The following is a 27,115-nucleotide window of genomic DNA, read 5'->3' as shown; positions in this document are numbered from 1 at the left end:
TCCCCAACCCCCCCTGCTTATGTTCCCTCTCTCGCTGTGTCTCTCTCTGTCAAATAAATAAATAAAATCTATTTTAAAAAAATAAATAAAATAAAATAAAATGCAGGAAGTAAAATTATCAGGTACTAAATATTGAAGTACTAACATTTGTCTTCAGTGCTCAACGAAACCCCAAGCAAATGCATTAGGTGTTTGGCAATTTCATTTCCTTGACTGGTAGGTAACAGGAGAAGTTGGAACCTTGTATGGTGTACTTCCATGAACCACAGCTTCCAAAGAACCAATCATGTATACGGTTTTCTCTTCGTGCCATCACATACCCAGAAACACAGTCCACCATAAATAATCTATCACAAATTCTACTTTGGAAAATAAATAGGGAAGGGTTCAAGTTAATATAAACACTGAGTGTAAACACAAAAAGGCTCGAATTCTATTTCAACACTCTAAAGTTGCATTGTTCTTAAAGGGCGTGGCACTGGGAGATGCAAATACACTCCTGAAACCATCCCTTCTTCTATCCTGCCAACAAATACTAATCAGCTACAAAGTGTCCAATCCTGGGTTCAGAGGCTTTTGCAATAACATAATAGACGGGCTCTATGAGGACTGGGGCCCCAAGGCTAAGAGAAGAGACAGGCAGTCAACACATAATTACCTAAATTATAATTTAACCATAATTGGGACAAGTACTATAAAGATGTGATTTAAAACATAACCAAATTTTAAAACTTTATGTGAAATAAAATGTCACAGGCTTATTGTTGTAAACATCTGGGTTTGGTTTTTTTTTTCTCCATTTTCTTTATGTCAAAATAAATGATAATGTTTAAAGTAAAGGGGCAGGGAAGAAATGATAAGAGAAGATGAAGATTTCAGTCATAAAATGAAAATCGAAGTTCAGCCCCACGGTGTCACAGAAGAGCTACGAAGTCAAATAGTTGAGGGGGATCAATGGACTATATATAGCAAAACCATATGGAATTTCGATCCAGCCAATTTCCACCTGCTCCCACCTCATGTCAGAGCACTATGCTTTCATATGTATTTATCAGTATTTATTCCTGTTGAAACTGGCCCAGAAATACTATTCCAGTTTCTCTTGACATGGTTGCACAAAAGTGATAAACTGTGTCATAAAGATACTTTGATGCGTTTTCTGACTTGTCACAAAGAACTACAAAGTTGAAGTTGTCGTGTGCCTGTGATGGGGGGGGACTTTAAATAACAGTATTTGGTTTTTTTTGTTTTTTTTTTTTAAAGATTTTATTTATTTATTTGAGACAGAGAGAATGAGAGACAGAAAGCACGAGAGGGAGGAGGGTCAGAGGGAGAAGTAGACTCCCTGCCGAGCAGGGAGCCCGATGCGGGACTCGATCCCGGGACTCCAGGATCATGACCTGAGCCGAAGGCAGTCACTTAACCAACTGAGCCACCCAGGCGCCCCAAATAACAGTATTTGAATTAAGATAAATCACACACCCCTAAGGTAATGCCAAAGTACTAAGCATACTAACACAAGAAATTGGGATACACTGGGAAAGTCATGAGTACCAAAGACTGCCTAGCTCCAAGCCGGCTGAAAACTGAGGCAACACAAATATGAAATTAATGAAAACTGAGGAGTTTGGGAGTATTAACATCATAGCACAAACACAGAGTGAAGTGGAGAATTTCTATATTATGATATACATATCACTTAATATGTACTCTACTGGGAAATAAAAGAACACAAGTAAAATGTGATACTCACAAATTCCTGAGATATTACATGATTACCACTTTGAACAAGGCACAAGCTTCCCAAATCTTATCTTTTTAACATTTTATTGGACAACCACAAACAGTGCTTTCTCTGTTACCAATAAGCTGTATTTCCATGTATGATTATTATGGAGGGAAAAAAAAAACAGGAATAAAGAGTAATCAGAACATTCTAATAGATTAAAAATGTATATCAAAATGGTGCAATATTTACCAGCTGTGGACAAGAGCTATAATAATCACCTTTACAGAGATTACTGACAAAATAACAATAGTAATCAAATATATGTAACTGTGTAACTATTTAAACTCCTAACAAAGGCTTTTATGACACTATTAGCATTAGCAGTAAACAAGCAACTCCCATAAAATATGACTTAATATCACCCTGATAAGAGTTTAAGTACATATAACCATTGTTATGTGAAAAAACACGATTTTTAGTATGTGACAACCCGACAGGATTTAATTACCACACCTACTTCAAAACTATTAGCTGTTTCATTCAAACCTGAAAAAACAATATTTATACGGCTATTGAGAATCATTATGATTGATGCAATCTTTTGTGTTATTCCTTTTATAGTCACTTACATTTGTTATTATGAACAAGGAAAAAAAAAGAAAGGGGAAATGTGTGTTTCTGTTTTGCAACAAAGCTTTTCTGATGATGACTAACTTCTTCCTTTGAACACAAAAAGCCTCTTTAACTAATGTACATATAAATATGTTCCTTTACAATGTGCACCAAGCAAGGAAAGAAGAAAAAAAAAAAAAAAAAAGCAAGCCTGTAGGACTTAAGCCAGAATTAAAAGCAACCTAGGCAAGATGAGTACATGAAAGCTGTCAGGATAGATGTTATTCTTACTCTCAATTTCTTACAGCTCATCTGCTCTCAAGGAAGAAAAACCATAGTTTCTTTTAACCATATCCACAACAGATCTCACCTGAAAGGAAACACAGCCAGTGATTTGGCATGAATGGGCACATTACCAATTTTCCAGCATCACTACTGAATATTTATGTTGGTGACGAATGATGACACCAATGAAATATTTTAACACGAAGCCTTGCCTTGTAAATCGTCTCGATGCTGTGTCAAAACAACACCTACCATAAATCAGAGGTTTTGGGACCAGTATTTCTTGTTCTAACATGTTACCTGCTCAGCAGAATCACTTGTGTGAACAGGCATAGATTAATGTGTGCTAAGCACAGCCATCTTCCCTCCTAACTTATAGAGCTATAATTTAACAGGCCTATTATCGTCAACGTAATTTTGACAGTGCTGAAATATTATACTTGTTAAAAATATGCACTTAGCACTAACTCCAGTGGTCATTTGAACGGAATAAACAGAGAGATATCCCTACAATTATCTGGCTTCTCTACCGAGGACTCTTCAAGCAAGAATGTTGACAACTGATTTTATAAAGACTCCAGCAAGACAGTTTTTCTGATAGTATTAGCTCACCGCGCTGCTTTCAGTTCACTTTTCACTTTGCCTCGAGTTGTTTATTAGCAGCTTATAGTGGATGCTAACGTGTCCCCTTCCAGTTTCAAGAAACAAAACAATCGTTCAAACCTCCATCACCCACCTCTCCCCAACGCTCAACTCCCACCCATGCATATCCCAAAATTCAGGATAGCTTAGATTTGTGAAAGCATCTCCAGAGCCTCATTTCCCGCTCAAATTAGAAATCTTAATCCTTTGGGCAACCTAGATTTTGGATTAGGAGGACACACAAATAGGTCTCTCACTATTCACTATGCCACTATTCATGTTCCATACGTTCCTGGGTGCAAGCACTTCCCACCAGGAGAATAAAATTGACCAAAGAAAAAGTTACTACATTTATTTTTCTCCTTTTGTACTACTTTAGCCCTAACTTAATCTGTAAGGGGGGAAAAAAGGATATATGTTTGTACTCTTCTGAGACTGGACCCATAAAGGAACACACACGCTGCTGCAGAAAAACCGGTCATGTAAAATGAGCACACTGGGGACGCCTGGGTGGCTCAGTCGTTAAGCGTCTGCCTTCGGCTCAGGTCATGATCCCAGGGTCCTGGGATCAAGTCCCACATCGGGCTCCTTGCTCAGTGAGGAGCCTGCTTCTCCCTCTCCCTCTGCTGCTCCCCCTGCTTGTGCTCTCTCTCTCTCTATGACAAATAAATAAAAATCTTTAAAAAAATAAAATAAAATGAGCAGACTGTCCACAACCCAATATTAACTCTGCACTTCCCTGAGAGAATAAACAAACACCAACATCTACCGACCCCAGCGGCTCACTTTCTTAAAGCCAAATTAACAAACGGGAAGCAAACAAATATTTGTATGGAATCCACTGCGGTCGATGCATTCAGCCAAGTGTTATGTCACCATTTCTAGGCATGAAGAACCAGGACAACTCTCCATGCATCTTGTCTCCAAAATGAAGGGTGAAATTCTAGAGACTTGACAAGACTAGAACGTCTCTACGGACTCTGCTGGCGTGGAAGGAAACTGAAGAAACTGTCTGGTCCTATTTCTCCCTAAACTCATGTCATACGAGCCACCATATTCTACCCCTAAGGAATCTGAATATATATCCAGTCAAGAGGTCAGCGGCTGCCTCTTCCAGTCACTAGGCGAGAAGTTGTCAGTTAAGAAATCCAAGTGACCTTGTTTGAAATGCCAGATATTCTGGGACAACACTGTAACTCATTATTCAAGAGTTCAATGTCTCAAACATAATAAATTACAACAGCGGTTTTAAAACTCTGTATCAACAGTACAAAATAAAGACTCTAGCTATAAAAAATGGAATTTCTAAGCTTTAAATTAAAAAAAAGTAACATAAAATAAAACAGGTTTTTGCAATAAGGTGCCCTTCCATTATATTCCTGAAATAATGTAGATCATGCTGCCCTCTTGTGCCAGACATAAAAAAATAAAATGAATTCACCCCATCCAAGGAAAACATGGTTTACAGGGAATACAGAAATTCTCTCTTAATTTCTGAATGATTTCCTTTTGACCTGGCATTTGTGTTACCTATGTATTAAGATCTGACAGAAGGGAGATGGTGGAAGACAAATGTTGATCAGGGAAGAGGCAGGTGCCGCACGCAGCAGACCACGTCCACAAAGGCACTCCTCAACGCAAGGTGCAAGCAGAATGTGTGCAAAATGCTGGGACAGCTGAAAATGTGTGGCTATACCCAATACCATTCCCAAAATCCACAGAGGAGGGAAGGGTAAAAATAGCGGAAGGAAGGGAAAAAGAAGAAAACTAGCTTTTGCCGTTCTGAGATGACACACTAGCTGATTCAGATTTTACCCAAACAGCTGAAGACTGATTGGTTTATGAAAAATCAGAGGGTAATAAGATGGTGCATTATAGAAGCAAAAAAGCTAAGTAAACTTCATGCAACCACACATAGGTCCAAAATGGAGAGAAACTGAAGTCGTGGAGCTTGGAGAGATGGAACTTTGTGAAAAATCAGAGCTCTGGGGTGTGGTTAGAGAGACGTGGCTTCCGAGCAGAAACATGCACTGTACAGGTTCACCTTGTCCTTCTCCCTAAATCCAAGTCAGTGAGCCTGGGATGTTGATGGGGCAGCCAGAGTTTCGGGACCCTTCACTGAAGGCTCAGTTCTCTGCATAAATTCGAAGGACCTCCCACTGATGAACAAGATGGGAGAGGCATGGGAGGGAGGCAGCACTTCGGGGGTGGGAGCACCCTTGAACAAATGTAAAAAGACATTTCCACAATCCGGATCAGGGTCACCGAGAATATTCCGGCAACAGTGGGAACTGAAGGTGACCATGGAAGGGAACACTAGCAGAACACCTGCAAATCCACACGAGGCTATGGTGCCGGCCGCCCCAGTCGCCACCCCAAGTCTCGCTGGCTGGAAGCTATCCCGTGTACCCTCTCTTTTCCAAACTCCAGGACGCTGTCAGGATCATAGGAAATGGACTGACTTCTCCCGGAGAGGGTACTCTGAATGACAAATTACTGAGAAGAGAACGATGTGCTTCCTCATCTCTCCATGCTGCTCAGAGGACCCTCTGTAACTCAGGGGGCGCGACATCACACCGAGCACTTGTATCCACTTCATGTGGCTATTTAACAGAACTTAGCAATTGAGCGTATCCGCCCCTCAGCTCTAGCGGGGAGTTGTTTTTTAATATCGTATAACCATTAAAGTACATACAATCAATGATGTCTACTAGGAACCATAATTCAAGGCTTTTGCTTATTCTTCCCAGTGGTTTAAAAACTACAAAAATTTTAACCAAATGGTAAAATCTACCACGTAAAATATTTTTAATTAAAAAATATGTATTTTTTTAATCTACCACCAAAACGAGTAAATAATTCAGGGCCCCTAAACATTCTGGGCAACCTAGGCCTATCTCTGGTGTCCTTACTTGGGCTTCTATTTTCTTGAAGGAAGAAAGCCCGGCTAACAGACATGGGAGGGGGGAGGCAAGATAAACAGTAGTGGGCTACTCTAAGATTAGCGACCCTGAAGATTTAGACTCGTCCCAAATCCTTGAATAATAAATAAATCAGCATGTGGAGAAGCCTACAGGTCTTGAACAGGAAGAGCCTGGTTAACTGTGGCCACGAGCGTTCAGAGGCTGTGATAACAGAAATGCAGTCCCACTTACTGCTCCAAACTTTATGACTGTAGCTTTTAAATTAACTGGCAAAGTGGAGCGACTTCCTGGCCATCAGATACATAGGGCCCCCGATCCCCTTCTGACCACAGCTGCAACAAGACTGCAGACGCGTGGGGGCCTCTGCAGGTCACCATTCCTGTGCTCTGCACAGGGCCTGAGTTAAACAAACATGTGGAATGAAATGCACAAAATGCTTTCCTGAACAGTCTTATTTAACGCCATGACAGCCTTGTGAAGCACGTAGGGCAGCTCTTCTTTCCAGTTCCCAGGTGAGAAGGTCCAACCCACTGTGGCTAAGAAACCATAGGTGCTGACCAGGCGCTGCATGCTGTTCCGAGCCCCGTGAATGTACCGATCTGCTTTATTCCCACAATATCCTTTTTTTGTTTAAGATTTTATTTATTTGTCAGAGAATGAGAGAGAGAAGCAGGCTCCCCGCTGAGCAGGGAGCCCGATGTGGGGCTCGATCCCAGGACTCTGAGATCATGACCTGAGCTGAAGGAAGACGCTTAACCGACTGAGCCACCCCGGCACCCCTTATTCCCCCAATATCTTGCTAAGGGAGGAGTATACAGCATCCTCATTTCACAGATAAGAACATTGAGGCACAGAGCAATTAGGTAACTAGCACGTGAGGATTAATAGAACCATAACCAGCTATTACAATTAGTAGCTAGCACCAGGTCTGAACCCAAGCAGCTGGATCCACAGTCCACGCTGTTAACCACGACAACATCCTGCTTTGAGATTCGCCTGCCCGGCAGCATCGACACCCTTTGGCCTGGGTCACGCGGCTAGTTAACAAGCCAGCCCACCTCCCTGCCTGGACAAGCCCTGTCAATTATCTCCTGCCGAAACAAAGCCTGAACAGTGGGAACAGATGTTGATGGACTGACTCTTCCTAGGAACCCAGGTCAGGGGGCTGCCTTCAGAAGCAAGACAAGCAAGGTCAAAGGCCTCAGACTGGAGGCACCTCCAGGTGCACTCATGGCAAGAACTTACCCTTACAGATCTATGTGCAAAGTGAACATTCATTTATTTTCCACAGACACAAACACCGGAATAGAAGCTTCTATGCCCCCCACCCCATAGTCAGATTTTGTCTGGTAGGAGCTAACCATTAGTGGAGCTTTTCGTAGAACAGGAATCAACACACATAGCCATTTCTCCCAAGCCTCTCCTCCGTTTCCAAATGCTGAAATGTGATCAGATGCTTAACTGTGTCAACAAGGCCGACTGACTGAGAAAACTTGGTGTCTGACTTACCTATTGGGTTTCTATCAAAGAACAACACTGGAGCTCTCAGAATGGACTCGAACATCTTGTTGTGCAAAGTTTGTGAAGAATGAACGAGGACGTAGAATACAAACAGAGATCTCGCTGTGCCAAAAAGGACGGTAGCCCCAGTTAAACCTGAAAGAAAGGAACATCGCTCAGAGAACTTGTCCTTTCTTCAGCGATGCCAAAGCATGTCGGGCACGTTAGAGAGATATTATGTATTTTATTCCATAAAACACCAAAGATTCTCTTAAGAGTTCGATGCATTTGTAAGATACATTTATAAAGGAGAATAGAATTTCTTTTTCTCTCATTAAAGAGATACTATATGTAAAAAAAAAAAAAAAAAAATCAGGTGTAAACTACAATTTCATGCTAGGCTTCCCTAATTCAATGACAAGTTCTATTAATAACTCAGAAGAAAAAGAGAGAATTGTAAAAACTAGTTGATCTTCCCTTCTCTGTATTTCAAGTTTTACTATTTACACGTCTCACAATCTAAAACCGTGGTATGCTCGGACGCCAGCATGTGAGTTAAACAGGGCGCAGAGGGAAATGATGTACCATTTCTTTGTAGAAAATACCCAGGGTGGCTTTTAAAGAATATGAAAATACCATATTAATTGTCAAGTAGAAAATCTCTCAACTGAATTGCAAGAAAATACTAAATCTGGGTTTGCGTGAAATAATCTCCATGAGCCACTAATCCCTCTCACCCCAAGTGTTTTATACAAAAACACAAAGCATTTTTAAATGAATGTAATCATTTAAATTATAGATTTTTATTAAGGACATAAATCAGTACCTATCTCCTGAACTCCCAATGCTAAACAGACTAGGGGTAACTTCTGTGATAAAGACCCCATCAAGTGCATTTTTCCCCTTCAGAGGACACCTCACTGTTGTTTAGACTCTCAAAGCTGCTCAAATGCCTGAACTCTGTCCACAGGCGTTTTCCTGAGCCTCCCTCCCCCCATCCCACTTTAAAGTGCCGTAAAACTGCTCCTTCCTCCCTCTGGGCTTCTCATGGCCCACCAGTGTGGAAGGTAAACGGCTCAGGTGTTCAGGTTTCTTAGCAAGTGATCCACGAAATAAATACCAAATTTCAGTGAGTAGGTTTTCACAAAGATCACTTGGTCTATCTATGCAGAAAGCCCCTATGAGCATTTCCGGTGAGAATACTTAAAATTTTAGATGAGGCTTTCCTTTAAAAACTATGGATGCCACATATATTCTAAGCACTCTTGTGAAAACAGAGCACTGTGTTAATATTAGTCTGGCAAGCCAAATGTTAAATTAATCACACAGTTGGGGACACGATAACATTGTGATCTCAAGGTAAGAAAGAGAAGGAATCCTAATTCCCAGACACTGGATTTTTTCCTGCTTAGCTTCTCTCTTAAGTAATTAGTGAAGCCCAAGAGATGAGCAGTATGGGGAAGAGAGCTTTGCATACCTGCGAGGGCATAATGCTTTTACGTGGGGGAACCTTGCTGCCAGAGGATTTCATCCAAGTTCAATAAAAGCCAGGGGTTTATTCAGACAGAATTGGAACAATCCGAACCACAGGGTGAGGATCCGTTTCTAATCCCCTTGCCCATCCAAATAATGATATAAGATTTAGCTAAAGCAACCTATTAGAATAGACAATAGCCACAAATTTCCAGTGGCTGATTTTCTGAATGCTCAATCCTGGTTTAACTTCCAAAATCCAGTACAGAGCAAATTAAAGAGTCTTCATTCAACCTCTTTCTTCTAGTAGATTTTAAAAATAATTATTCTAATTAATTCACAGAGTAAATGTGACTCAGACTCTTAATCTGTTAAGACATTACTGAATTACTCCTGGAAGCCCTAGTTACTCACACAGGCTCATTGTAAGCACCTCAGACTCCCGGATAATAAACCGAATGATTAAACTTTACCTGAATAAATTCCTAAGTACCAGGCAAGATCGAGCTTCTCAGTGACATTTTCTTTTCCATTTACCGTGACATTCAGGGCACTTTGTTCATTTGCCCTGTGGAAAATGGAAAAAAAAAAAATTTTTTTTTTTCAACTATAGATGGAATTTAGATAAGTACAAAAAGAAAAAATAAAATTAGCCTGAATTTGGAAGACATGATTTATGCTGGAAAAGGACTCCCAGCACGCAGGGCCTCGGGTACATCTACCTTATAAAAATTCAACTTTCAGTTCTCAAAACTGTCCGAGGATCCGACATGGGGAGAGCCTGTGGGAGGGTCATACTCCACCAGCAAGAACTTTAGTTTTTCTTTCTCTTTGGGGAAAGTAAGGGAGGATCAGGACAGGAGGCTGAACAAATCCACCTCCACCCGACTCTGGGGGAAAGAGGCTGCCTGTTGACTTGGTGGCCCCTTGCATCAGACCGGAAACAACTCACCAATAGGAGAGCCACCAGTCCTGAAGAATGTAGGCAACCTAGAACAGGGAGGCAAAAAGATCACACATCACTTAGCACCTCGACACTCTCACTCACCCAAACGGACCATTGAAAGGCTCTGGAAAACGGACACGGTTCTTCCAGCTCTGGTCTATGCCAAGCCCAACATCCCAAGTCACAACACATCAAGTGTGTTGAGTGACACAAATAATCTCGGTGATACATTAAAATCTTTAAAGAACATTTTTTTTTCTAGAAGCTCTCTGTCATGTACACGCAACACCACTAAACCTCAGTTTCTCTGTCCCCCAAGATAGCACGTTTCAATGCAAATCCAAGTGGACTGCAAAATACGGTAATAATAAACACATAGAGGGAAAGCAGTACTGTAAACATCAAGCTGAGGCCACAAAACAAAATAAATGCCCTTATTTACCTGCGCTATGATGTTTAGTAGAATGAGGAACACGATGGCCAACCAGTGAGCACCGGCTGTTAGGTAATTCTTGTAGGCCTTAAGACCAACTTTTCCTTCTGAACGACTCTCCTCTGACACAGCAACCTGTGCACTCTCGTTCTGAGAAGGGAAAGGAAAAAACAAGGGAAGCAGTAAGAGACAAAATTTTGTATAATGTACCCCAAAACTTCAAAAGTTCAACAGTGCGCTCCGTTGGCAAAGCCATGAGCAAAGAGGCCCATCTTATACACTGGTAGGAGTGCAAAATGGTACAGCTCCTCTGGAGAAGGGTGGTGTAAAAGGATCTAGCCAAACCATCTATGTATTCATCATCGGACCCACCCATCCCACTTCTAGGAATCTATTAGCAGAAAGGAAATATTGTCTGTACAAGGTTATTCACTACGGCGTGGCTTTGCTTTTATTTTTGGCACATGCACAATGTACCCAATTCACATATAAATGCAAAAGCTTATTCCACAATAACAGACAAGAGAATATGGAGCTAATGTATCACCGAGATTATCTGTGTCACTCAATGATGGAATCACAAAACATAGTTAGGAGCTCAAAATATGAGCCAAATAGAGTAAACGGTTCAAACAGCAAGAGTAACGGGCGTCGGGATAGCAGGGGATAGCAAGTGGTCTGAAATCTTTGGTTCCTGAATTTCAGAGAGTGATTCCCGAGTCTGGACTGTGAGGGACTCATCTCCATCCTTATCAGAATCATCCAGGCTCCTAGATTTGGATTGTGAGGGTTTGGACATTGAAGACTACCTATGCATATTTTTAAGGGAGATGCACAGCATTTCTGCACATCTATCTGGAGAACATAGAATGCACTGTAGATTCACATAAGCCAAGGATGTCCTTGGGTGTATGCGGGCCTCTGTGGTTCTTGAACTTGCAGCCCCGTGACATTCTCCATCCAACACCCAAAGGAGAGCCCTGATCAGGCCTGCTCCCTTCATTCTGTTTTAATTCTACCAAGTCCATGGAACAAGGCCTTGGAACCTTAGAATCCACTATGGGACCAATGAAGAGGTCATGTGCAGAGCAGAATGAAGATGCATGAGGACACTGAGAGAAGACAGGACCAGGGCATGCGGCAAGAGGAAAACTCACGGCTTGCACCTCCGGCGCGCCATCTTTCAGCGAGGGTCTGGACGATTGCTGGGACCAAACGGAAGACTCTGAGAAGCTCCGAGTCCTCAAAGTGGGAGATCCTAGAGCTGGACTCTCGTCAGCCTCCTCGTTTTCCTTCTTTAAAAGGGAGCCAAAATCTACCCCGGACTTCAGAAACTCCGTGTAAGTCCCCTTCTGCACCATTTTGCCCTAAAATAAAAATAAAAGAATTTGACACGAGTTCATGTGCCTCTGATAACACTACTCTGACACTAATCAAAAAAAGTTAACTGGTCTTAAATGACCATATTCGTAAGAAAATTACCCTTAGGCCTGGAATTCTGGTTGACGCATCTAGTGCAACTCAACCGGACACAGAATCGAGCATTCTGTTCTCTGTCAAATCCTGTGTGAGGTGCTACGTAGCCATGAGTTAAGGATGGAGGTCACGAACTACCACGGGCATTTAAAGAAGCAAAAATTACAGACGTTGGTAGGAGTCTCAGTATAGTCTTTTTAGACAACATGGAAATTGAGGCCAAGTGTCACATATTCAAAAGAACAAGGTCAAGCTGGGGAGGATATTCCAGGGAAGAATGAAGCTTGACACAATGCGGACACCTGCGTGGTCAGAGTCATCCATCAAATCTCTGCTGCCCATGGCCCTGCCGTCACGTGCTGCACTGGGACCAGACACGGGGGAGGTCGTCTTTACTCTCCAACTGCCCATAAACTCAGGAAGTTCCCAACTGCAACTTCAATATTCCACCTGCTAATGTCATTAACTTAGGCGACCATCAGACTGGGGTGACTCTAATGCCTCGGGAGGGTCTGTCTACACAAGCAAACCAAACCCTAAGCCAGAGTCAATGCACTCAAATCCATGAAAATAAAGCTTCACAATCACAAGCAGCCAAGCAGGCTTTCCAAAATCAAGCAACTCCTGAAGCTTGAGCAAATCAAATAATTTTCTTGAAACCCACGCGACACATCACTGCACATTCCCCTTCCTCACAAAGTTACAGAAAATAAAGTGCAGGTATCTTCACTGGCTTCTCACCCCCATAAAAGAATAGGCAGCTATTCTACTCAGTGGCAAACAACATATTAGGCGAAATCCCAGGGTGCCAAACAAAGCAGAGGAGGGCAGCTCTGGGGAAGGCAGGCCAGGTGAAGGCAGGCGGGCCCAGGAGCCCCCTGGTACCCCTCCCATCCTGTGCCCTGACATGGGCCACTGAGAAAAACCCAACGAAGCCTTTGGGAACCAGTCTGATACTGGAGAATTAGAAAAGTATTCATGATATAGTGTGTCTTGTTCCATCTGGGAGGCAAAATTCATATGCCTTATTTAATGAAATTACCACTTTCCACTTAGTAAATGCAGATGCACAAGGAAACGACGAGGAGTCGAGAGACAGCAAGCTCATGCAGCAGCCCAGCACAGACAACTTCCAGAGGGGACGCGAGGACAGCCATCCCCGCCCAGCTGCTCGAGAGGGACCGCACGAACACTAGGGATGGATCCAACTCATCCAGGGGAGCTCACTGGTGGACAAATGTTTGCTCTGATAGCACTAAAATTGGGAGTGATGTCTTCAGCAAGAGCAATAAGGAGACTGGCTGACCAGCTTGTTCTCCCACTCACTGGTTCTGTACTCATTAAACCGGCCAACACTGGGGCTTTACCAGACTCGCTTCACCCCGGTTCTCCAGATTGGGGACTCGGAGCTTCTTATTCCCAGAGGGCTGCAGAAGCACCGACATGGGGAAGTGCTTCAAAAGAGGCAGAGATTCTGCACTCTTGTCACCCTTCTTAGGGCAGAACTTCATTTGATTAAGTGAGGATGTGACCAAGGGCCTGAGGCAGCAGACCCGGGTTAATGACCCAGGGGCTAAGGCTCTGAGGCAAATACGCCAAGGAGTGAAACATCAAACCATCACTAAGGCCGGAAAATTCTCCCTAATCTCCACCTCCCAAACCCATGCTAGCTGTTGGGGGCTGAATTGTGGCCCCCAAAAAGATACATTCGAGGCCCAAATAGGATACCTGTGGATGGGACCTAATTTAGAAATAGGATCTCTGCAGATGTGATGATGCTGAGGTCATACTGGAGTAGGGTGGACCCCAAAGCCAATATGACGGACGTCCTTGTAAGAGGAGAGACCAGATGCAGTGAACACCATGTGACAACAGAGCTACAGACCATAGTGCCGCGGCTACAAGCCAAGACCAGCAAGGACAACTGGCAAACACCAGAAGCTGGGAGAGGCGATGAAGGATTCTCCCCAGGAGCCTTCAGGGAGAGCACAACCCTGCCGGCACCTTGGTTTTGGACTGGTAGCCTTCAGAAGGGTGAAGATGATAAACTTCTGCTGGTGAAGCCCCCCCACTTTGTGGCACTTTGTGATGGCAGCTCTAGAAACTGATACACCAGCCTGAGCCCATGCAGCCGACTTCTAATGGCTTCTGCTGTTGGCCCTCCAGCAAACATAAGAGAGATCTTTTAAAACCATGCATCAGACCACATCACTCCTCTGCTCTGGACTGTCCAATGGCTTCCAACCCATTACCAGGCCAGCAGCCCACTGCTCTGAGCCCCTCTCCCTCACACTCCCCGGCTTCCTCTGCCTCAGACACACTTCCTCCAGCATGCCAGGTCAGGTCCTTCCTTAGAACCCTGCAGCTGGACCACCTGCCTCAGCCGCCTCTCCCCCAGGTGACCGCCTGGCCAGCACCTTCATGTCACTCAGGTCCCCTGAGGCACCACCTCCCCATGGAGGCAGTCATGAGATCAGCTGCCCCCCACCCAACTCCTTCCTTACATCTACCCCCATAAGGATGGAAGCGCCATGATGGCAGGGACTGGTCTGACTTACTGCTGCCCAGACTCTCCCATGTACTGGACATGCTCAAAGCCCTGTGCTCGGAGACGAGCAACCAACGATACCCTGGAGAACACATCTCCACCAAGGGTGCTCCGCTTTCCAACCACGCCTGTTATTAATGGAAGACGCTCTCTGAGTAAACTGCAGATGACAAACAGACACAAACAGGTCTTAGTAGCTCTGATTTCCAAATAATACACTTTGCCGTACGTCGTGGAAGAGGAATACAAAAGCTCTAAATAAAATAGCATCATTATCCTGAACGATTTTTACCAGAACAGTTAACATTTATAATTATGAGGTAGCAATTTTATCTACTTTAGGGTAATATGGCTCGGAATGCAATAGTTACATTTCTACATGTCTTTGGATTCATGCTCAAAGGCATGAGTACCAGCTCTGGGGAGAACGGAACGCAAAACTGAGGGAGGAGAGGGAATTCAGCACAAACCCAAGGGGAGACTTGCTGGGAGGTCTCACTGTCAACACACCTGAGTGCTAGCAAGTTCCACAGACTTCTAGAAATTACTTACATCTTTCAATATCAGAATCTGACTTGCAGCTTTTAGGTACTGCAACTGATGAGTCACTAAGATTGTGATCTTCTCATGCAAGGTTTGACAAATACACCTATAAATGTAAAAGGTACAGTATGCAAAAACCACATTAATGGGGGTACTCCAAATTGAAAAACACACATTCGAAAACACAATGAGACAAAGACAACACAGGAATCAAAGACCTGTAGTTTAAGTACCAGTGCAAATACAAATCAAATACAAATGTAAATCAATGAACCCAACCAGGTCCTCAAATTTATCAGCAGCAAACTTGAGTCTAGCTCTGCTAAGAGATTCTAAAAAGGAGTCCAGTGAAAGAGCCACCAAGTGCTAAGGGTCCCCCTGACCAACTAAAACTCAACAATTATTTATATATTTCATGATGGAAAACAATTGAGCAATACTCAGATTCAAAACCCGACTAAGCAAAAATACTACTTATTTCATCCCTGTATAGGAGGAATGGGAGGAGGGAACTATGTCATACAAAAATGTTTCCCTTTTTGTCTCCTAGGTGATTATAATTTATGATGTATATACCAGCCCAGAAAATCCTAAATACTCAGTGACCTTCACCAAAGTGCATTTTCTTTCCTTTTTTTTTTTTTTTTTTTTAAGATTCTGTTTATTTGAGGGAGAGAGAGTGAGCACATGAGCAGGGAGAGGGGCAGAGAGAGAGAGGGAGAATCCCTAAGCAGACTCCCTGCTGAGCTCGGAGCCTGCCACGGGGCTCAAACCCAGGACCCCAAGATCATGACCTGAGCCGAAGGCAGACACTTAACGGACTGAGCCACCCAAGCATCTTCAAAGTGCATTTTCTAGATACTTCTTCCCAAATACTATTAGAAGACAAATGCTGGCATGGCCTAACTAGTGTCTACAATGTCCCCACAGTCCCATCCAGGGAGCACATTGCCTTTCATCAGGACTGAAAACCTTCCCAATATGAATATGAAAGAAGAAAATCCAAATGGCCCAAACCATAGTGGAAATCATCCAGAAGACACACTGATTCTCTCAGACAAGAGCCCCCCTCTCAGTACTCAACTCAAGTGTTTTTCTACAGTAATCCCTCAAACTGCTCCTCATTTTAAATGTAGAACCCTAGGAGCTCCACTCCATCCTGCACTCCACCATGGTCTGCAACCTCTCCAGCTAAGCAAGTAGCCCAGGTTGTGGCCTCCTGACCACAGGCAGGGCACAAGGACATTCTCTGGGCACAGGGACATTCTCTGGGTGCAGGGTCATTGTCTGGGCACCAGAACATTCTCTGGGCGCAGGGACATTCTCTGGGCACCGGGACATTCTCTGCGTGCAGGGACGTTCTCTAGGCGCAGGGACATTCTCTGGGCGCCTGAGCCCCCTGCAGAGCCAATCTCAGCAACATGGGCCACAACTCCACCTACTCATGTGGGTCAGATCAAGAGTTCTGGAGGCACCCAGAACTCTTACCAGCCTGACAAGGTCAGGTGGGCTACCTGACCTCTATGAACCTCAGTGCCTTCATTGCAAAATAAGGCTGCTGACAACTCATAGGGCACGTTGTGGGAAGGGCACTAATCCGCTTGGTAAATGGTCTGTTCACCCTCTTCCCTAACCCACAAGTGGCCCTTTGCTTTGGACTCAGGACAGAAAAGTTCCTAAGGAGACATTTCTGAGACTGGGCCTGAGATCAGAAGACTCCAGGCTGTAGATGTATATACTATTATTCCATTCTTTGCATCCAGAAGGATTGTTTCCCTTTTGACAGGTCCTGGTGTGGCTTTCATTCCTAAGTTTGCTGACCAAGTAAACCCCTCTTCCAGCTTAGCACTAAAGCACTTAATGGAATTGTTTCTCCTTCATTCAAAATTCTGTGCTGGCAGTCCCTGAAGGGGCTGTTAACCAAATCTGATGCGCTGCTATGTCTGAGCTGGGCCAATGCAGAAGTGTTAAAATGTTTTCTTCCTAACATCCACCACAGATAGAGGAATGTAAGTACAATGAAGTTATTAGGTGATGGCTTTAAATTTTTTCTAAATCACGCTTTTTAACCAAAATCTCCAGGAAAATACTCTATTTGCCAAATTTTTAAGAGTAAAAATTTCCAAGTCATGCCATTAAAAAAAAAAAAAGAATGATTCAGTAACAAGTTATTGAACTTTTAAGCTGTGTAAGGTCGGTGTTAAGAGGGGCCTTGTACTGTGGTAGAGGGGATACAAGTACCCTCACTCGTTCCACTGACAGACATTTGTTGGGGTGCCAGGCACTGTCTTAGTAAAGAGGACACATCCACAGGACCAGAAAACCACGAACACTCTGCATCACGTGGAGGGGGGCACATTCAACAAATACAGAAAATGTACCCTAGGGGCGTGATGTCTGCCATGAAGAAAAAGCAAGGTGAGGGCTGCGATCCTGGGTGTAGGGGACACATGGACCACGAGAGTATCTAGGGGGGAGCATCCCTGCAAGAAGGTACAACTGGGGACAGAAGGTACAACTGGGGACAGAAACCCTCTGCACAAAGGTGCCTTCGTGCATTCACCCTGGAGTTGGGGGTGGGGAGAACTCATCAGTGACCAAGTACGCGCCCCAAGGGCTGTGGGCAGACAGAAGGGCACAGGGTGAGGATGTGCTGGAACGGGGGGGGATGGGGCAGACGGCAAAGAACCTCAGTCGGCTTTTGAGGCTGTGGAGCTGCTCCCTGCACGCGAAGGGCATCTGCGAAGACCTGCAACAGCGAAAGTGAACATAGGAGGCGGCAGGGTGGGGAGATCCAGTAAGGACAGACTCAAAGAACTGATTATGCAGGACGTGGGGGTGTGGGGGAAGGGGCTTCCTAAAATAGGACAGGCTCCACCGCTAAAACCAGTTAGACTGAAACCCATTCACCTGAGGGCCTCCGACCCTCTGCATGAGACAGAATCCACGTAAATGTTTACAACATATAGTTGTAAAACCCGCAAACCTTAATAACCTTGGATATATATTCACGACTGAAGTAAACTGTTAATGGCGAGTAGAAGTGTAATTCATTCACTTTTAATACAAAACACTTCACATTACTGAGCTCAACAAACCGCCATCTTTCAGAGCATATTGTTCAGTCCAATTTTCTAGCTCGTTGAGAACATTCTCAAGCTGCTGCTGAGTGATTTCCTAAATTGCATTCGTGCTCCCTGCCCTAAGTTTCCCCAAAGGATGCGGTTCTGATTAGCAAACAACAATTTTAACAAGCTTGCTTCTATCAAGTGTATATCCAAAGCCATTAAACCCGAAAGGTGCGAGAGGACTTTATAAATACCTCCCGTGTTCAGAGAAGAACTTGGGGGAGCTTCTGCGATAAGCACACTGACCCTCGGCAATGAAAACGCCTCTCGCCTCCCAAGCGACACAAACACAACGGCCAGTGGAATCTGTTCTTGGAGTGATGGAGAACTTGTGCACGCCCACCCAGGATGGGGTGACACACATTCGTGACTTCAGGGTGAGGCTCTAGGGGTAGGGAGGCTGGGCTGCTCCTGACACCACCCAGGGTGTGGGGTGGGGAATCTCTGTCACAGCACTGGGCCCTGTCCCTGAACTCAGTCACAAGCCACAGGGCACTTCCCTGAGGGAAAATTCCTCAAGTTGTGATCGTGATTGGGACGGGACGGGAAGAGGGGTCAGATCAAAGAGCTGGAGGCCATGTCAAGTGTTAGCTGCTCAGCTCTCCTCGTTCTCTAAGAGTCACTGCTGCTATGCGCTTTTTCTTTAAATTGTGGTAAAACTGGTAGCACATTTACCATTTTAACCATTTTTAAGCTATATCTCAGGGGCATTATGGACACCCACACTATTGTGCAACCATCACCACCACCCATCTCCAGAACTTGTTGTCATGCCAAACCTAAGCACTTCGTACATACACACTCGGGGGGTGGGGGGGGTTCCGTGTTAGGAACCCACACTGAGGGGACACTGAGTCCCAGGCTCCTAGTATGCAGAGCCCAGAGCTGCCTCACGCTAACTCTGCTAAAATCTCTTTACTTTGCTACTTAGGACTTTAAATGAATTGTGTCTCCCCACCCCCACCCCCAAAATTCCCACATTGATGCCTTAATCCCCAGTAATTTAGAATTTGGTGACAGGACCTCTAAAGAGGCAATTAAGTTAAAAAATGAGGCCGTGGGGCGCCTGGGTGGCTCAGTTGGTTAAGCGACTGCCTTCGGCTCAGGTCATGATCCTGGAGTCCCGGGATCGAGTCCCGCATCGGACTCCCTGCTCAGCGGGGAGTCTGCTTCTCCCTCTGATCCTCCCCCCTCTCATGCTCTCTCTTTTTGTCTCATTCTCTCTCTCAAATAAATAAATAAAATCTTTAAAAAAAAAAAAAATGAGGCCGTGATGGTGAGCCCTTACCCAATCTGACCTGTATCCTTAGAAGAGATTAGGACATAAGGAGATGGGACATCTGGGTGGCTCAGTCGGTTAAGCACCTAACTTGGTTTCAGCTCAGGCCATGGTCTCAGGGGTCGTGAGATCGAGCCCCACTTTGGGGAGTCTGCTGAGTTTCTCTCCCTCTGCCCCTCTCCCAAAATCACATGTACATGCACTCTCTCTCAAACAAATAAATCTTTAAAAAAAAAAAAAAGGCCATAAGGAGAAAGCCACCAGGGGTGCACGTACACAGAGGTGAGACCATGTGAGGACACAGTAAGAAGGAGGCCATCAGCCAGCCAAGGAGAGAGGTCTCAGGAGAAACCAAGGTGCCAAACTTTCAGCCTCCAGGCCTGGGGGAAAAATCTCTCTCTCTGGTTTAAGTCCTCCTTTGTAAATGGAGATGTTTTGTGCCACATCATTTGCAAGAACACTGACCTCAGTGCACACATTAGGGCTTCAGGAAGTGCATGGAAAGCGCTCACTGGCTTTGACAAGGTGAACAACAGTAAGGTAACTATGGGGTAGACATGGACGCCATTGAAACAAGAGCGAATTCATGATGCTTCCAAATATGGCAGTCTAGACTCCGCAGGGAGCACAAGTTACGTATGTTAGGCTAACAGTCTGTACAGAGAAGATTCAGAGTTGTCCTACTTCAGCCGTGTGGCGACGAAGCAAGAGCCAATGAAAACAAATTCCAGAAACACAAAGTGAGAGTCAGGAGGTGAGCTAGATTCCAGATATGTAGTTTCAAATTCACATTAACCCTCCGTGTGGGGGCCTGACGTATTAATTCTAATAAGAATCCAGGAAGCCATACTGTGAATAAGGCCTTCTTCAATTCTAGACTTTAAGTGTTTCCTGACCTGCAGGGTAATTCGCACAAAGCAGTGAGGCCGCTCCACAGAAGCGATACGTTGGCACAAGAAACACTGCACTTCTAATGTGCCACCAACAAAAATGATGAAGGAAAAGAACTGGGAGCCAAGTATCACCGAGTCCCATTCTTCGATTTAAAAACTGCACATCGGTTTTCTTATCCCATCAACAGTGTCTTGGTTGTCCATGGCGAGGAGCAAGGGGACATCTGCCATCGTGCCCTCACCCCCTCGAGCATGTCCTCCACTCACGCCACACACAGTGAGCACCATCTAGGTCTTCCTTTTTCTCTCTAAAAATTTCTCTGAAATGGATCTTCCGTGGAGGGAAGGGAGGAGGAGGAGGGAGACCTCAGCAGAATAGGCAGAGTCTTCCAAATCATCCCAGCTTCCCTGAGCTCTTTTCCCCAAACGCTACAGGGCGCATAGAAAACAGAAATGACAGGGGCGCCTGCGTGGCTCAGTTGGTTAAGCGACTGCCTTCAGCTCAGGTCATGATCCCAGGGTCCTGCTTCTCCCTCTCCCACTCCCCCTGCTTGTGTTCCCTCTCTCGCTGTGTCTCTCTCTGTCAAATAAATAAATAAAATCTTTAAAAAAAAAAAAAAAAGAAAGAAAAAAAGAAAACAGAAATGACAAACACGGGCAAACTCACAGTTCAAACAAGTGCCTGCCAACTTCTGCATCCACTGCGCTGAGAGGGTCATCCAGGAGGTAGATGTCTGCATCCTGATACACTGCTCTGGAAAACAGAAGACAACATCAGACGGGAGAACGCTCCAGGCTCCCAGGATCTCATCTCCCAGTCATGACAGCCTTCAATAACTTGGGGCACGTTCACTCCAAGAGCCAATGGAATAATGTGGGGCTTCCCACAACGCACCCCTCTCCCTCCCTGCCACGCAGCAGGTGGTCTCGGGACAGCCACCCCCCGGGAGCAGCGCACGGAGCATGTGCAACCAAACTGTGGGTACCTTGCAAGGTTGATCCGGGCCTTCTGCCCTCCGCTCAGCGTGGCTCCCCGATCGCCTATCACAGTTAAATCTCCATCCTCCAAAAGCTGCAAATCCTGCATGGAGACAGAAAGAAGGGGTGGGGGGGGTAGATTTAAAACGTGTTCTCCTGTCATCCGGGACTTTCAGCACTGGTTCTTCATACACATCTGTGATCAACAGCAACAGATCTATTTCAAAGTGACTAAATGGTAACCTTGAACCTTTCCCAAAAAACTCAGGGCTTTTTGCTTCCGTTTTGCAGCTTTTCCCACAGTGTTCATGCATTTCACCAACTTAACTGATGTTTGTTGAACATTGACTAGATGTCTGGCATTGTTCTGGGCACAATGAATTTGGTAGTAAAAAGACAAAATCCCTTGAGTTTCCATAGAGGGAGACTGACAATATGAAAAATTAGTCCTAAGGACTAAGAAGAAAAAATAAGCTGGCTCAGGGGACAGAGGGGCAGGGAAAAAATCCTACACAGGGGTCGAGAAGGGCTCTAAACAGAGGGGCTTTCGCAGAGAGACAAGGGCGCCTGCGCGGACCCGAAACACATTCCACATGCAGGAACAGGCAAGTGCAGACGGCGCAGGGCAGACACGTGCCCAACGTGTTCAAGAACTAGCAGGGAGGCTAGTGGAGCTGGAGAGAGTGAGTAAAGAACGAGGAGAGCAAGAGCAGAGCTAAGAAGGGGGGGCCATGGGTTTCACTCCCAGTGACACAGAGAGGGGATGTGGCTTCGGTTTTTCAGAAATCCCTCTTGCCTCTTTGTGGAACAGAGATGGTAGAGAGCAAAGGGTGAATGAAGCAGGGCACACATGAGGATGGGACTGCATTAATGTAGGTGAGAGAAGACAGCGGCTAGACCCAGAGTGGGAGCAGGAGACAAGGAGAGCAGTGGGCACGTTCTGGAGAAAATTCAAAGGTGGAGCCTGTAGGACCTGCTGATGAGTGGGTGCCCGTTGTGGTGGTGGAAACGGAACGATGTCCTGTCCTCCACGGGAGAAAGGAGAACAGGCTCGCCATTTACGGAGCTGGAGGAGACCGTGCAGGCAAGCTGAGATCTTGGTTATTATGGTCAAGCCGAGATGCCCACTGAGAGCGTCAGGTTGCAGCTGCAAGTGAGCATCTGGATGCTGGTGCCAGGGCTACTGGTGAGAGTTGGCATCTCACCCGTGGCCTGGGAAGCCCCGGGACTTAGTTTCTCAAAGAACAAGTGTGTCTTAACCAGCCAGTTTGCTGATCTCAGCCTCACCCTCTCACCCTCGCAGAAAGGTTAACACCTGACCCTTGTCTTCACATGTAAGGCAAGGTGACAGAGTGACAGCCGAGAATTGTACAAGAAACAAGAGCTGAAAGAACAGTCTGGCAGGAAAAACAGAAGGGAAGTAACAGTGTGTTCAAGGGACACTGATCCAACCAGCTGAACTAAGAAAGTTCCATGCAAGCCAGGTAAAACTCAAAGCCACAAAGAATAAGCCTGGAGGAGAAGAGGTGGGAATCTATCAAGTTCTACCCGAAGCTCTGAGGCTCCTGGCACAGACAAGCAGAGTTTGGGGGAGCATGTTATCAACCACACCTCTCAAGCATCAACCCAGAATACACAACAACACCTTTCTACAAACGAGCCCTCACCTCTCGGTCTCTACTTTGGCCAATCCGGGGAGAAAGCATGTTGGAAATGTCCATGACAAGCAACCCTTTTGACCTCCCTAAAGCCTCTTTTTCCTCTTCGGCAAAATGTGGAGAGACAAGAATGGCTAAGCTCAAGGATGCTGTGACAATCAAACAGATGGACAAACACCTTCTATACATAGGAAAAGGACACAAATCAACTGTTATGTACCAGATACATATTTTCTGATCAAACCTACAGTGGGACCTCATTCACAGTGTGAATCACAACATGCAAAGCACACCACCACAAGGAGAAGGGAAAGAGAGTATCTTCATCCTCACCCATACCCTGAGAGCCCACAAAGGCACACGGAATTCCTTGCACGCTCAGAGCTTAACTGGATGGCAATAAATGAAAGGCAGCAATTGCTCAATCATGAAAATTCATTATTTCACATTACTTCTTTGCTGAGCTCAGAAGTCAACACCATCTCTTGCTTTTTGGTTTCCATGAAAAACAACAGGCCATCCTGAAATAGGCTCTCAGCCTTCCACCCCCACCCACACCCACACTGTTTACTCGACCTCGATTCACTGCTGACAGTCCTTGCCAAGTGTTCTTAGTTTTGATGCCTTGATCTTATGTTGCTTTGTTTTCCTTCTCAAAACAGCACCAGGCTGTAGCAAAACAATCTTAGCCATTCTCTACGGAAGGCACTTCAAATCCACCCTTGCATTTAGCACAGATAGGGAATAAGGAATGGACTCGCTCCAAGCCTAGTAGTAGGACTTTGAGTGTGTTGTTGACATGGCAAACTATTTATGGATAAGCCTCAGAGAGAAAAAAAAAAAAACATTCCAAAGATTATAAAGTGAAAACCTGAGTCAGGTTAATTTCCTAACCACGGTTTTCTGGTTTGGTGAAAGGGAAGAGCCTGAGTTGAGCATATATTTCCAGTCTTCCCAATGAGCAGAAGGTATTCTAACATTGGTTACATCTCAGGAACATTTAACCAACTATTTCGTCTATAATCGTTTTCACTACAAAGCAGATACACAGACCAGGGGGAAAGCCAAGAAATGGTGCTGCACTGAAGCCACTGAGCCAGAAACCTACCAGGTGCCCTTTGGTGACGGTGGAGACTTCGGGAGAAATACCACGGAGCAGACTGTCGATGGCTTATGGCAGGCAGTTATGGGGCCTGGGGGCCAAGGAGGGCTGGATCCCAGAGTCAAACAGCGGGAGTTCCAGGCCCTGATCCTAACTTTTCTTCCGGGACTGGCCTTCCTATCACGGCCTGTCAGTACCTCACCCATCCTTCCAGACCCAGCTCACTCTCTTCCATGAAACCATCCCTGAGTTTCCCAAATCACAAGTCATCCCTCTTTTACTGGATTCCCAAGACTTGGTATTTCTCATGAAGGGCCCACCTTATTCTGCTTCATAATCTATACATGTGTGCACAGTTCTCTCCCCAGCTCCTTGATGGTAAGATTTATGCACCAAGCCTGGCACGCCTGGATGCCTGATAATGATGATCTCTAACTTCACACGCCGCAAAGTATTAGCCCCATTTCACAGGTGAGGAAACTGAGACCAGGTTACATAATGGTCTAAGGACTGTCAGTTGTTAAATGGAATGGGGACAATCTGAACCAAGCTCCTCTCAATTTGTAGCCTTTTAGTCTTCCTTTCTCATCATGCTGCCCCAAGTGGTTACGGAAAAGGGTATTTAAAAGTGTATTTAAAATTGGGCGCCTGGGTGGCTCAGATGGTTAAGCGTCTGCCTTCGGCTCAGGTCATGATCTCAGGGTCCTGGGATCGAGTCCCGCATCGGGCTCCCTGCTCCTTGGGAGCCTGCTTCTCCCTCTGCCTTTCTCTCTCGCTCTGTCTCTCATGAATAAAAAAAAAAAAAGTGTATTTAAAATTAAAAGTGAATTTAAAACATCAAAGTTAGTTAAGACTTGATGACCTCTATGTCTACACACACAGAAGTATCATTAAAGTTATTCTCCATATTTTGATTAGCCTCATATACCTCTTTTGTACTCATTTTTTCCTATTAGGTCATAGGTGAGTAAAAGTTACCCCAATTGAGAGATTAAAAAAACTGAAGATAAAACCATAATTATTCTACAACCGTCAAGGTTATTGGAAAAGAAAATGTCCAAGTTGGCAGAAATGTAGTAAATATGAAGAGAAACTATAAGCCTGTGAGCATCCAAGAGGAGCTCAAGTGATCTATGTGGAAAATATTAAACTTGAATTTATCAATGCTATACCTTCAAATATGTATTGCCTAAAAATGCTAAAATGTCTTCAAGTGGCAAAAGATAATAGGCAAATGTCACATGATACATCGCTTATGTTAGAACAATATTTTTATTGGTAATTTATGTAAAATGTACTATGTTAGAGCACCTAGACAAATATCAACTCAAATAATGGAAGTTATAGACTCAAATGCCTCTCTACGTGTCTCATTTTATGGATGTGATTCTACCCAAAATTGGCTGCTCTTAAAATTAAGAGCTAATATCTCTTCCATATGATTCTAACATTTGTAGAATGCTTGTGATGTCTCTAGCAATAAGGTGCTGTAAAATCATTATTGCCTTTCATCCTAAGAAACACCTTATGAGGATGATCATCTCCATTTTAAAGATGAAGAAACTGAAGCTTTGTAAGGTTCAATGAACCAAAACCGCACAGCTGGTAAATAGAGAGACTGAGGTTCAATCCACAGCTGTCTGCCTCCAGGGCCTTGGAATTCAACCAGGTGGTCCCTAAATTATGTTCTATAACTCAACTACAACTTCACTTTGAGTAGATCATCAGCCCAAAACGATGTTACTAAATGTGATTACTTCCTGTCTTCCCATTTTATTTCAGAAATGTTTTCTGCTCAACGACTTGTTAACTTCAATTAGATCTAGTTTAATACACCTACTTGTTAGTAATGTATGTAACATGAGAAATGTTGCCCTTTTTTGTTTTTTTTTCCTTCCAGGATTTGGGGGTGGCTATAAGAAGAAATCCTTATATTATATATGAATTTAAAGAAAGGGGCTAGAATAATAATAATAGCCACCATTTATCAAAACCCTGGCATGTCTGTATTCTACAGGTACTGCCCACAGTCTTGACGATAGTCCCATACCTCCCCCATTTAATAAGAGAGGAAACAGACACCCCGAGTTACTACCCAAGATATCCAAAGGCCAGAGCTTTTCTACTACGTATGCAGCCCATGCACTGACACATGAATTCCAAGAGGAGATAAGCGAAGACTCTCCTAACTCATCAGGCGGTCCTCTGGGGTCTTTAAGACTTTACCAACCCTAAACACAGTCATAGATGGCATTTCAGAACTGCCGCAAAACCTCTTTGAAATCTTCTGACCCAACGTCTGCATTTGCAGTAGACAGCAGACCCAGGCAGGTAACAGGACGTGTCCACAGTGACAACGCTGGGGACAGGACTCCACTCTTGACTACGTCCTTTTCTGTCAAGGAGGGAAGGAGCACCAGAGGCCCTGACTCCACGTCCCCATGCCATGCACCAGCTGAACACTAATAGTCATGTTTATAAACATCAAGCCCGCCCTGCAGGTCCCCCTTCCCAACCAGAGTGTGTGCACCCAGCAGTGTGCCCTGGAACACGGCCCACACACAGGTCTAGTGTCGAATGTGGTTTTGGCAAAAGCATCAGTCCCTGGAGAAAACACTGAATGGCAGCCACCAGCCCAATACCTGCTTCTCTGCAGAGATGTTCGAACGTGGGGGAATAGAAAGGGCTGAGCTATCACCAAAAATGCAAGGTCATGCAAAGAAGCAGCCCAGCACTGGCCTGGGTCTGTTTTGGACATCAAGAGTTGATGTCCAGGGGCGCCTGGGTGGCTCAGTCGTTAAGCGGCTGCCTTCGGCTCAGGTCATGGTCCCAGGGTCCTGGGATCGAGCCCCCGCATCGGGCTCCCTGCTCGGCGGGAAGCCTGCTTCTCCCTCTCCCACTCCCCCCTGCTTGTGTTCCCTCTCTCACTGTGTCTCTCTCTGTCAAATAAAATCTTTAAAAAAAAA

At 44.8% G+C, this 27,115-nt stretch overlaps 1 protein-coding gene across 1 annotated transcript in view; it reads right to left on the bottom strand.

The window, feature by feature from the left end:
* Positions 1-27,115, bottom strand: part of ABCC4 (ATP binding cassette subfamily C member 4) — a 247,301-nt gene that overhangs the window by 128,285 nt on the left and 91,901 nt on the right. The window contains exons 12-19 of the mRNA XM_035003178.1: positions 21,398-21,492; positions 21,079-21,165; positions 15,121-15,217; positions 11,702-11,911; positions 10,554-10,694; positions 10,118-10,155; positions 9,639-9,733; positions 7,702-7,848 (exon numbers count right to left, since the gene is read on the bottom strand). Of these exons, the coding sequence (XP_034859069.1) occupies positions 7,702-7,848; positions 9,639-9,733; positions 10,118-10,155; positions 10,554-10,694; positions 11,702-11,911; positions 15,121-15,217; positions 21,079-21,165; positions 21,398-21,492 (910 nt within the window). The remainder of the gene's footprint in view (positions 1-7,701; positions 7,849-9,638; positions 9,734-10,117; positions 10,156-10,553; positions 10,695-11,701; positions 11,912-15,120; positions 15,218-21,078; positions 21,166-21,397; positions 21,493-27,115) is intronic.

This window comes from Mirounga leonina, unplaced genomic scaffold (assembly GCF_011800145.1).
Source record: "Mirounga leonina isolate KUSES-001 unplaced genomic scaffold, KU_Mleo_1.0 Mir_127, whole genome shotgun sequence".
Taxonomy (NCBI): Eukaryota; Metazoa; Chordata; class Mammalia; order Carnivora; family Phocidae; genus Mirounga; species Mirounga leonina.
Note: the sequence above shows the minus strand (reverse complement) of the source record. Positions and strands in the feature narration are given on the sequence as shown.